At 42.4% G+C, this 12,027-nt stretch overlaps 2 protein-coding genes across 3 annotated transcripts; one reads left to right on the top strand and one right to left on the bottom strand.

Annotated features, from left to right (window-relative positions):
- The first annotated feature begins 2,018 nt into the window (after positions 1-2,018).
- Positions 2,019-4,826, top strand: trim35-13 (tripartite motif containing 35-13). Its single transcript, XM_029508665.1, has 6 exons — positions 2,019-2,429; positions 3,263-3,358; positions 3,455-3,685; positions 3,794-3,816; positions 3,910-4,028; positions 4,110-4,826. The coding sequence occupies exons 1-6, from the start codon at positions 2,028-2,030 to the stop codon at positions 4,646-4,648; spliced, it is 1,410 nt and encodes a 469-aa protein (XP_029364525.1). The 5' UTR covers positions 2,019-2,027; the 3' UTR covers positions 4,649-4,826.
- Positions 4,827-4,890: 64 nt separating this feature from the next.
- Positions 4,891-10,553, bottom strand: slc27a1a (solute carrier family 27 member 1a). Of its 2 annotated transcripts, none has more exons than XM_029508657.1 (13): positions 10,187-10,553; positions 9,741-9,908; positions 9,258-9,652; positions 8,495-8,662; positions 7,843-7,912; positions 7,656-7,747; positions 7,456-7,565; positions 7,138-7,347; positions 6,933-7,059; positions 6,709-6,846; positions 6,288-6,452; positions 6,024-6,170; positions 4,891-5,927 (listed from the first exon to the last, which is right to left on the bottom strand). In XM_029508657.1, exons 2-13 carry the CDS (start codon positions 9,905-9,907, stop codon positions 5,770-5,772), a joined length of 1,947 nt encoding a protein of 648 aa, XP_029364517.1. In that variant the 5' UTR covers position 9,908; positions 10,187-10,553; the 3' UTR covers positions 4,891-5,769. The 2 variants fall into 2 exon arrangements, with proteins under 2 accessions (XP_029364517.1, XP_029364518.1); XM_029508658.1 differs by having other exon boundaries at positions 9,456-9,652.
- Positions 10,554-12,027: the final 1,474 nt, after the last annotated feature.

Below are 12,027 nucleotides of genomic sequence, written 5' to 3'. Positions count from 1 at the left end.
CACTCTAGCTCTGGAGGTCCTCAGCTTTCGTAACTTTTTCTTGGAGAAGTTCTGGATACAGCAACATGATGCAAAAGAATGTCCTCTCTGCTTTAAAAAGAGCCCCAAGCTTCTATACAGATCATGTGATGCATGATTAAGAGAGCTGGCTCTCCTGTGTGTAGCCGATCTGGAGCCCTGTGGATTGTAAGGTAAGTCAAATAAACATAGCTCGAAGGGTTTAATGTTTATTTCATTCTTTGCAAAGGATTGGGGGTATTTTATGATATTATGTAGGCCTTTGCAAATACAGAGGGAATCCTAAATTTTTGCAAATTAAGATGTGCAGACAAGGATAATCTCGGACTGCCATTAATAAACACACAGAATGTTGGAAATTGGTAGTCAAACCAAGAAAAAAGTTCAGTCATAGCAAACATCAGTTTCACAAGAACTCCCTGCTCCTCCCTGTGGGCTCAGTAATCTGTAGATTGTAGATATCTGACAGTCAACTGCTCATTATTTCTGTTTGCCTCAGTATCTCATTTAGATACTTGCAGGCACACACGAGTGTGTAAACACAAATCTACATGGCAAAGCAATCCCTCTGTCTTTTTTTTCCCCCCAGGTTAATATCAACCATTTAGAGAAAATCTTCAGTTAATCTGTTTGTTCAACTAACATCTTAGAGGAAGATTGGAGCGGTGGAATTTTTTCTTTTTTTGAGTTTCAAACCATAAAATTTTGTTTAATTCATCTTTAAACTAACCATTTTATTGAGGATGATAGATATGAGAGGGTGTTGACTCTTGCTAATAGCTTTTGGCTGTTACCATCTGCTGTGAACTGCTGCACTGGCACTGATGCAAATCATGATCATTTATGGGGCCCACAGCAAGTTAGGGTGATACTTTCTTCTCGCAGCCTCTTTGCATGTAATCTCTTGCGGTGCGTTTCCATAGCTCGGCCGCAGTGGGGAATCTTAAGAGACTGTACACATAATGATGCAATTACATCTGCTTTTGTCACTTAAAGCATTAAGTTATGGCGTAATGATTTAAAACCAAGTAAATATGAATTAAAGCCAACTGTGAATGATAACATAGCATGAGGGAAATTTACATACCATGCATCACATGGTGCATTACACAGAGTAAAACCAGTGTAGGCAAGTATAATATTTTCTTGAGGTGCTATCATATTCCTCAGGCTTGTTTTTTTTTTTTTTTTTTTTTTTTTATATATCTTACTTAATACTCTTTCTGGCCACAACATTCATTCCGGTAATCTGATTCTTAGAATTAAATTGTACCGTTTAACACTATAAACAGATTTAGTTTGCTGTTGAATACACATGAAATTAACAAACAACTATTTTTAAGCTGCTCCAGTGTGCACATCTTACTTTGAAACACTCGGTGTGCTGGCTGAGTAATGTGAGCCGCGTTCAGTGTTTTTAGACTAGAAGGGGTTTTGACTTTGATATTAAAAATAACCATGTGTCAGTTCTGAAAAAAATCTGTTGCCCAAACCTAAATTCAACTGTAAAAAAAATGCTTCCAGGGGTCAGCAGGAGGATATTTCTTGCTCACATAACTTCAGTCCAAATCGGTTACTTCTGTCTATTTATAGCTCCAGTCTGACTCTTAATTTGGACATTGTTTCTATGTAAACTCTTCATTACACTTTGTTTCAATACTCCACTTGAAATGAACTAAGAGGCGATTGTAATACGCCTTCAATCCCGAGGCCAGCTGGAGTCCAAATATTCCACTGACAGCTAATGCTCATTGAGTTACTCAAGAGTCCCATTTGCTTTGATAAGCAAGATAGAGTGTCTCAAATGTGAAGCCACTTTGCTTTATTCAGAGGCTTAGTGTTGATTTGAGAACGTGCAACGGGCATTCTCAATGCAGCAAAGCATAACATGGGATATGCCTTCGGGAGCCTGGGTATTAACACTTATCTGAGGTTAAGATGTTATAGCCTTACAGAGATGAGGGAGGGGCATTGGATCCTGCCTTGTCATCAAAGCCCCATGAAGAAGAATGGCAACCAGGCGTGCTCATCGAGAAGATGACCTTTCCTGTCCAATTTGTGGACATATTCTCAGCCAGCCAGTGGTGCTCACTTGCAGACATAGATTTTGTAAAGCTTGCCTAAAAGACAGCTGGGAGACACAAGGCAGCGAGGATGCACACTCCTGCCCTCTGTGCTGTCGCCGGTCATCCATGGATCAAATAGTAGTGAGCAGTTCGCTGCAGAGGGCCTGTGAATCCTTCAGGGAGGACAGAAGCATGAATGACCCAGAGGCGTGTAAAGAACATGGAGAAAAGCTCACACTGTTCTGTTTGGAGGACTTGGAGCCCATCTGTGGACTGTGTGGGAAAGCAGCAACACACATTGGACATAGGCTCTATCCAATTCGGGAAGGTGCTCACGACTGTAAGGTAAGCGTGTTAAAGTCAAGTCAGCATTTCACACAGGAAGCGTATTGGTTCTCCCTGTTTAAACTGGATTTCTTTCAATGTCATCTCAATGGAAAATCTCACCTCAGAAAAAAAAATTACCTCTGTAACTAATGATTACTGCTGGAAAGAGGATAGAGAAATGTTGACTGAATTGTTTGATGTTCCCAGATTTGAAGTTTGTCCAGGGGCTTAATAGAGTGGGTGAGCGTTAAAATTTGGAGATGATTCGGCAAATGATTTGTTTGAGCGACTCAATTACAGCAACAGAACTTCATGTCCATCATTTATAAAACACAACGTTCAATGTTACTTTAGCCAATTTGGGATTTTATTTTCTCACTACTTTTGTGCCTCTCAAAGCCTGATGTGCTGACTTGTGTGAAGGCGTTGGGCAGAGTTCATTAACATTCTAATAATAGATCTATATTTTTGGTTTCCTATTGCTGTTGAAGTCCCGAGAGGACTGAAACTCGACTCCCACAAGGTTTCTGTGATGTTACATTCATTCTACTCTTGCTCTCCTCAGCCTTCCCTCAAGGCCCGGAGCCTTATAATAATGTGGAATGAACCTACTAGTTGACAGATTGGGCCCCCGCTTTAAATCTAAACTCCATGAGGGCTGTTACCAGGCTATTCTCCATAGAGTTGCCCCTTTAATTGGAGGCTGCTGTATAGTACAGCTTTGCATTTATAGGGAATGCTGTCATGGAGGGGTATGTGGCAGCTGAAAGCCCCACATTGTGCTGAGAGCTTGGCCACCTGCCAGGCTGACCTTGTTTTTAAGTGTCAGTGCCCTGTCATTGACTTTGTAGGAAGAACTGAAGAGTGCACTGCTGCCTTTGAAAGAGAAGTTGCAGCTGTACAAAAAGGCAAAAATGGTCTGTGAGGAAATGGCAGAACACATGAAGGTACTGTCACCCCTGTCTGTGTCAAATGTGCGTTTGAGTATCCATTGAGGAGAGGTGTGAACAAAATTATTATCCATCAATCATTTGTTTCTCCAGAGCCAAGTTGAACATACTGAAACACAGATCAAAGAAGAGTTTAAAGCCCTTCACAGTTTCCTGAAAGAGCAGGAAGCTGCCAGACTTTCTGCCTTGAAGGCTGAGGAGGAACAGAAGAAACTGATGATTAAGCAGCAAATTGAAGAGATGGACAGTGAAATGGCATCTCTGTCCAACACTGTCAGATTAGTAGAACAGGAGATGAAATCTCACGACATCTCATTTCTCCAGGTAGCTATTTTTTTCAGATTATGATTCCAATAAATCTCACCCAGCTATTACTCTACATTCTTCATCACATCACTTGCTGAATGTTGTGGTCTTCATTTTGCTTTTCAGAATTACAAGGAAACAATAAAGAGGTAAGTGTTCTTTCCTCATTAGGGCCCTGTTAAATTTATCTTTAGAATAAATATTTACAATCTCAAGAACTAACCCCTTAAACATCTTTTCAGAACTTGGCAGAGTCCCTTTGATCCAGAAATCATCTCTGGGGCTCTTATAGATGTGGCAAAGCACTTGGGCTCTCTGAGATATAAAGTTTGGGAGAGAATGAAGCGGATAATTAAATATAGTGAGTATCTCAAGTAATTTCTTTTCCTGTCATTAGAAACTTCTGCTGCTACTTCTTTCCTCTCTTCCCCTCTCCACATAGATCCCGTGGTTCTGGATCCCAACACCGCAGCTAGCTGCTTCATCCTCTCAGAGGATCTCACGATGGTGCAGACCGCTTCCCAGAATTTCAAAGTGCCAGACAACCCGGAACGCTTCGACATCAGTGCTGAGATGCTGGCTGCCGAGGGCTACACATCTGGACGCCACAGCTGGGATGTGGAGGTGAAAGACAACACCTACTGGGTGGTGGGAATAGCTAGCAACTCTATCAACAGGAAGGGAAAGCATGTGCTGACGCCAGCAGAAGGGTTCTGGACTATTAGGTTTCGTAACGGAGAGCATAAAGCCTGCACAGCACCATGGGAGCCACTGAACATGGCTAAGCCGCCGGGTGTGATACGAGTGGTTTTAGATATGGATCGAGGAAAGGTGACCTTTTATGACCCTGGAGAGAGAACGCCTCTCTACACCTTCATGGATGTCATCACACCCAGAGCCTATCCCTACTTTTGTACGGCCTGCAAAGAGCATCCACTGAAAATCCTGCCCACAAGGATATCTTTATCAACAGACCATTAATTTGTGTTTGACAAATTGGCCAAAACATTGCATAAAGATCTAATGAGAGAAAATAAGGTGAAGCTCAAAGTTTTTTCTTTTGCAAGAGATGATGCAGCATCAAGATACATCCCTTCATTGCAATTAAAGTTGAAAAGTCACCATGAAAGTTGTTTTGGTCTTAAATGAATAACAAAAAGCAAACAACCCCCCCCCCAAAAAAAACAAAAAAACAAAAAAACAACAAAACACACACACAGGCATGTTTTAAAATATTTAATGAGTTATGAAAAACAAACGTAGTCTGGAAAATCTTCACAATCTTTAACAACCACATATTACTACATAGATAAGATTGACAGTGACTACTTGACTCAGCTTTGAATGGAGCTATCACTTCTGATTTCTACTTTATTGTGATCCCCTTTCCATAAAAAGGATAAAAAAATGAATTGTGGAGTTTCGTTTAAGGCACATACTGTATGTGTACTTGTAAACCAGTGCCACTGCTGTTCAGAGGTTCAAATATGACATGTGAGATTAGTTTTTGATTTCACTAACAGGACTATGGTTAGTGTTTGATTTGTTTCTTTAGTAGCCACATGTATATCTTGTTGAAGTCTGGTCTTTCAGATTCATTCAAACACATAGCAGTAACTTCATTATTTCACACTTAAAGTATTGCTTAAAAACCTTCCCAGAATCAACCTTGCAGCAACTTTCAGGTGTGGGGGAAATGCCCCGTATTAATATTATGCTACTCATGCTGTTCTAAAAACATTCTCCTATTTCAAATGGGTGGTGAGAGAATCACTTTTTCTGTTTCGTGATGTTTAAAGGCTTTTTGACGAATTTATTAAATATATATATATATTTAAAAAAAAAAAAAAAAAAAAAGTTATTACTGGGAATAAATGCCCTCACATTATGTCCTAGAGTGTTACTCAGTGTTAAATTATTGTCTGTAACAGTCCTCTGTCTATGTAAGTAGTCCTCTCAACTTTGTTCCCTGAACGTTTAAAATCTGGGCAGGTGGTGCATCAAGACTGACTGATCCCAAAACCAGCATATGCATACTAACCTCTCTCTTTATAGCATCTGTTGCACTGACGCACCATGGCTGCCTTGCTGTGGCCTCCATGTTATAGAGACATTCTTCCCTCAGCTATAGCATTGTATAGCTCCTCATCTATAGCCTCGTAATGCGCAGCTCGAGTGTTCAAAAAGTAGATCTGGTCTGCTGTGAGACGTGGGTCATATCCCTCCCTCTGCAGCCTGGTTTTTTGAATTTTAAATGTACCTAAGTAGGAATGTGGTAATACAAAAAAATATTTTGACATGAAATCATTGATGTTTAAATTGTCATGAACTCAGGAGAGATATTAAGACAGTTTACCTGTAGTGTCTACTTGAGGGGAGATCCGCAGGAACACGGGGCGAGCATATGAAGGAAGACCTCGCTGGACTTTTTCGAAGAAATCATTGCAGTCAAAACTCCCTGTAGTGTCTGCAATGGCTGCCATGCCTGCTTTACCTTCCAAACCTAGTGTGAGACACAGAGAGAAAGATTCATCAAATAGTAAGTAGTCAAAAGCAATTGACATTAAAGAAAAAATATCAATTATACTCCCAATATGACGCTAAAAGCACTGAGTATCACCTGGCACTGCCACGCCATACACTGCCACATCAGTTTGACCCAGCAGACTGCTCAGAATGCCCTCCACCTCGGTGGTGGAGACATTTTCTCCTCGCCAGCGGAAAGTGTCCCCACCACGGTCTCTGAAGTACATGTAACCTAGGTCATCCATCACCAGCACATCACCTTGAGTAGACAGAACAAAACAAACACCATGTCAAGTCTAGAATGTGCCACTTCTCATAAGTGATTACCTATTCTGAGCACCAAACGTAGCTTGTCTAGCACAGCCTTTATTTCTCATTATTTCAACTATCACATGTTCAAAACTTTAAAAATCTTCATTTTCATGAGCATACATTTTTCAACATGGTTGCTCGCTGGGTTTAGGGCTAAGGTGTAATATAAACATTCATTTGGAGGAATACAAAGGATTAGGTACCTGATAAATATGCAGAATCGTTTTTCTTAAAAACACTGTGAGCTATCTTCTTCTTTGTAGCATCTTGATTAGCGTAGCCATCGAATCGCCTCAATGGGTCTTGCTGGTTGATGCGACCTACCAGAAGCCCCGGCTCCCCTGCAAGGCACAGAGGAGTCTAACTGAGCCCAGTAAACAATCACATACTAACTTGACTAAAATCAATACTATCTTATATTAGTTACCGGGGCGACAAGGGACACACAGGCCCTGATTGTTGCGAATTAGCTCCATGCTGTCCTCATCCACCCTCACCAAGCGGATGGGGTAAACATTGGGGAGAATGCGACTGTTGAACCCACAGGCTCCCACCTGACAGGACAGGAATTATTAACCTATGATCCCACACCTATTTCAGCAATAAGGATACACATAACCCTGATTGCTCACCTTGCCATCCATGTTTGCAATGCTGCAGTTGCACTCAGTTGCGCCGTAGAACTCGCCAATCTGCCCCACCCTGAAACGCTCAGTGAAGGCCTCCCACACGCTGGGACGCAACCCATTTCCCACAGCCAATCGCACTTTGTGGCCCTTTTCGGATGGCCGCACTGGCTGAGAGAGGAGGTAGCGACAGATTTCCCCGATGTACTGCACCACCTACAAAGACAAAGCAGTCCTGTTGTTGAGGCATTACTAGTTCCAACATTAACATTTTATCATTATTGAGCCCTCGCTTCTTAGTATTTTCCAAGCATAAATTCTTACAGTGCAGTTGTACTTAATGCAATCTTCCCAGAAACGGCTGGCAGAAAATTTCTTCTTCACTACCACAGTGAGGCCATGAATCAGACACTGCCCAACTCCCATGATATTCCCTTGGCAAGAAAAGAAAGCTCACACTTCGGTTATGCAAACCTGAAGAGGAAAACTGTATTGATCCCTAGATAGAGTCTACTGTCACACACCTGCTGAGTGATAGAGTGGCAGGCAGTCATAGATTATGTCGTCAGGGCGCATACTGAAAGCATAATACCCAAAAGCAGCGATTCGGTAATATCTGTCATGGGTACACAGGAGAGATTCTTAGACACCAAGCATTACAATTCCGGAGGGCGGTATTTTTGTTCTTAGTGGTTGTTCGAGAAAACATACCGACTGTGAACCACAATTGCAGCCTTGGGCAGTCCTGTGGTGCCAGAGGTGTAAATATAAAACAGGCGATCTGCAGAAGAGAAGACAACACAGAATTACAATCACACACCGCAAACAGGTATCCTCCCAGCATTTCTTTCACTGCTGGAACACCATTAGTGCCTTGTTTTCAATCAGTGTTTGTTTCCCTGGCTAAAACACACCACTAGTTTGCTCACTTAAATGCTGACTTACAGTTTAATTAATCTCAGACTAATTTACTGTTCAAGACTTTGTTTTTTTTTATTCAGACAGTATCATCTACTCCAGAGAGCTTTTTCTGCCCTGAAAAAAGGGAATAGCTTTTTGTTGAATTCAAAATAATTCATATCTCTTCACGTATTGACCTCATCAAGCTTGAGTTAAATAATTACCAAGAAGCAATATCAGTCCAGACACCAGACAGCAGAGTGAGAAAATGAATCACTGTCTGGCACCCGATATGGGAATTTAAAAAAGGGAACAAAAAAAATATGAAAGAAAATAGAGGTTATCACCAAACACAGTGTTAGAAAAGAAGTCTGAAGGTGTCATGGGAAACTACTCATTAACATACAGATTACATCTCAAATATAGCCAGAATTGAGCTCAGAGGGACATCAGGGGTACTCACCGTTCATGCCTTTGGGCGGAACACAGGGTGAAAGGGAGTGTCTAGATGCGGTGGCTAAAATTGGGTCCAAAGGCTGAGCACCCAGAGAGGCCAGACGTTCTGCACTGAGGTCTCCTGTACAAAACCGTGCCATGGACTGGGTGATGGAGGAGCTGACCTCCTGCAAGGCTGAGGGACAGAGATCAGAGGAGCGACCACCTGTCAGGTCAGGCCTATCATTCTAGTTTGCCGAAGATATAATGCAAGTGTGTACGTGATGCAGTAACTACAATTTAATATAAACTGTACAAAAAGATTGTATGTGTATGTATTACATCTCTAAAACAGTTAAATACACAAGTTGAACTTAAGTTGACAGAGACCAGATACCAGATATGTGCAATGGGGATGAAGCATATGTTAATTGACTTCACACAAAGATGTGTAAGGCATTTTAATGGGAATGTGATTATCATCAGTGTACTCTGATCACATGGCAAGTCAGAGATAAAGTAATTATCAGAGTTTATGTTCCACACAGCCTGAAGAATAGCAGCGTGACAGCACAAGAAGAAATTTGACTGCGTCTCATGATGTAAGAGACAATATGAGCTCTGGTGTTGAGGTCAAATAATATTTTATGCTAGCTTGCAATTGCAATGGAAATAATTAGCTTTTTAATTAATTTGATGAATAATGATGGGTCAAAGAGTGACCCATTTCACTGACAGAATTAAAAACATAAATGCAAATTTCTTCTTAGGGTTTTCCAAAACAGCCTTACCATCAGCAAGCTCAGCTCCAAATACAACAGCCCGAGACCCAGAGACCCCAATACAGTGCAGAAGGGAATCACAGCGAAGGTTGAAGTTGATGAGCGCAGCTTCTATCCCGACCTTGGCCAAACCCAGCCACAGTGCCACCTGTAACGGCCTGCTTTCCATGAAGAGAGCCACCACATCCCCAGAGGCCCATCCCTGACCTCTCGCCCAATGCGCCACCGCGTTAGAGAGCTCATCCAGCTGGATGAACGTCCACGTTTCCCCTGTTGCTTCATAGATGAGCGCCGGTTTGTTTGGATAGTGTTTCACCGTGTGAGCGAAGATGGAAGGAATATTGCTTCCATTGCGCATGTAACGCCATAAAGCCAGCTTGACTCTCAACAGTACATACAGGCCACTGGATCAGAGAAGAGGATGGAGAGAAGCGTGATAAGTGACCGTGTAGATACCAAAATCAGAGTCTTATTTGGACATATTCAACTTACTTAAGATCTCTTTTGACAGTGCGCGCTGCAATGTAGAAGTATTTCCAACTCCTTGTGCCCAGATATACCCCAAGGCCTGCTACCAGACTCCAGGACCAGGACACCCCGAAGAGACGCAACAGTCCCATAGACCCCAGAGAGGCTGAAACACTAACTGCTTTGTGCATTCTTGTCATGACATGGAGGAAAAAGAGAAAAGCACATTTTAAGGGAAGAGTGAGTCAGAATAGTTCTCCCCCACTGTGATGTTTAAATGTTAGTACATGCAAACACTTGTTATCTACAGCAATCCATGACATAAAACTCCTGATCAGGAGGCAAGCTATTACCAAAATTATCACAGATCAGCCATTTAAGCAGTGCACACAAACAGGCTCTATTTCCAGGCGGTTACACAGAATGCCATTGTTAACCTGCCACATTAGCATGCAACGCGTACAACTTACCTACAATATAACGGGTATAACGGCGATGTCACCTTTCACCCACTAACCCCGCCGGTCGGATCGACCTGTTATTAAGTTACTTTCGCGGAAACTATCGTCTCTTCCGGAAGCTCCGCGAACGAACAGTGTCAGAAAAAAAGTTTAGAATAATCACAACACTTTCACAGTTGGTTGCTAACCGCTAACTGTTAACTGTTTGCCGACTCGCTACGTACGGAAGCCTGTCAAACATGCGGCGAGTCCTGCAGTCTGGCCTCTACAAGGGAGAGAGTTCATAGTTGGTGGTCGACAGGTAGGAGCGGGCCAAATGTGAGTGTGAGCACTGAGACGGGGCGAAGCTGCGGCTATTATCTGTACTCCATGTTGGACGAAGTCGCAGCCGAAGGAGCCCCGCCCATCCCGGGGTCTCAGCCTTCGCGAGCGCCTCTCCTATTGGTTCGCCTTGGTGCTCGACAAGCTTCTCTCGAATGTGATTGGACAATATAAATCCGTCCCAACTGACGAACCACCCAGTTCGCAGGTGGCTGCAATCGATAGAATCACAGGCCGAGAGTCACTCAAAGCCACCAAACCCTGCTGGCGTTTTCTGTAGAAATGTGTAAGTAACATCCCCACTTTTTTAATTTACTTTTTTTTTTTTTTTTAACAAAACACATGAAATTACTCTTTTACTTTTACTCGTTTACTCTGAAAGTTTGCCTGTGAGTTACTGTGGGCCTCAGTGGGAAGAAACACAGCAAACTTTGGAAAACACTGCTCTCCTCAGTAGGATATATAAACCCAGGGGTCAAGGATCTGATTCCAGGATGCTATAGGTAAACCCAGCATGTACCTGTCCTGAACCTGCCATTTAAGCTCTTAGGCTTTGGTTCAACTGCATCACAACAATTTTGGACCTTCAATGTTGGAAAGACTATCTACTATCTTCTATATTCTTAAAAATAAAGAAAATTAAGAGTAAACTATTATTCAGGAAACTATTTCTGTGATCTGGAAGCAGTATTCACAAGAAAGGGGATATAGCACACACAGGAAACCGCAGAGAGCACTGCCATGTGCGGCAACATCTGGTAGTGTCTACATCCAACGACCAAAACAGGGAAGAAGTCAACACAGACGATGAATGACAGGTGCAGCAGGCTTATGATTTTGAAGCCTTATTCTGGCCATCAGCAACCCAATACCACTCAGGATGTTGCAGAGCAGGAAAAGAGTGAGTGCAGAGAAGGCCAGAGCCAGACTGGTGTCAGCTGTTGACTGTGGACTGCACATTTGCAAGAAACATCACGTACCAGGAAAGTCAGTAGTATAACAGCTCACAGCAAATAATAGTTGCCTGCCAAAATGAGTGCCAAAAAGGCTAGAAATGATACAACATGGTGCACATGAGTCACTGTAACCACAGCAGTGTGGAAAAAGGGCTGAGTTTTGGCAGCACAGCACTCCATTGCCATCACACAGCTGAAAAGCAAATGGCAAAGGCCAAAAAACATCATGCATGCCCCGAAGATTTGACAAAATGTGGTAGGGCCTCTCTGCTTGTCTTTTAAACCTCTGATTTGTGTGCAAATGCACATGGGATCACATGACCTCCAAAGTCAGCCAAAAGCAAAGCCACTGTTAGCAGCAAAAATTATGTTTTGGATTGGCGGCAGAATCAGACGTGGGACTTTGCCAAAATTCGCATCCTTAGAGCTGTCTGCAAAGAGTTACAGGTAAGTTAAATTACTGCTATTAAAATGCCACCAAAGCTTTCATGCCATCTAGATTTGCTATCTAAAAGGTGTCTCAAATAAATCATAGCCAGCTGGCCAGAGAGAAGTCTTAAAGGCAGACTCGTG

Source organism: Echeneis naucrates, chromosome 8, assembly GCF_900963305.1.
Source record: "Echeneis naucrates chromosome 8, fEcheNa1.1, whole genome shotgun sequence".
Taxonomy (NCBI): Eukaryota; Metazoa; Chordata; class Actinopteri; order Carangiformes; family Echeneidae; genus Echeneis; species Echeneis naucrates.
Note: the sequence above shows the minus strand (reverse complement) of the source record. Positions and strands in the feature narration are given on the sequence as shown.

What these genes read in the sequence shown, in the direction of transcription:
- trim35-13 (XM_029508665.1), top strand. Translation starts at nt 2,028, where the DNA reads ATGGCAACCAGGCGTGCTCATCGAGAAGATGACCTTTCCTGTCCAATT. An exon ending in AAATGGCAGAACACATGAAG is followed by an intron (nt 3,359 to 3,454) that starts GTACTGTCACCC and finishes TTGTTTCTCCAG; the next exon opens with AGCCAAGTTGAACATACTGA. An exon ending in GAAGCGGATAATTAAATATA is followed by an intron (nt 4,029 to 4,109) that starts GTGAGTATCTCA and finishes CTCTCCACATAG; the next exon opens with ATCCCGTGGTTCTGGATCCC.
- slc27a1a (XM_029508657.1), bottom strand. Translation starts at nt 9,907, where the DNA reads ATGCACAAAGCAGTTAGTGTTTCAGCCTCTCTGGGGTCTATGGGACTG. An exon ending in ACTGTCAAAAGAGATCTTAA is followed by an intron (nt 9,653 to 9,740) that starts GTAAGTTGAATA and finishes TCTCTGATCCAG; the next exon opens with TGGCCTGTATGTACTGTTGA. An exon ending in GCCACTCTATCACTCAGCAG is followed by an intron (nt 7,566 to 7,655) that starts GTGTGTGACAGT and finishes TTTCTTGCCAAG; the next exon opens with GGAATATCATGGGAGTTGGG.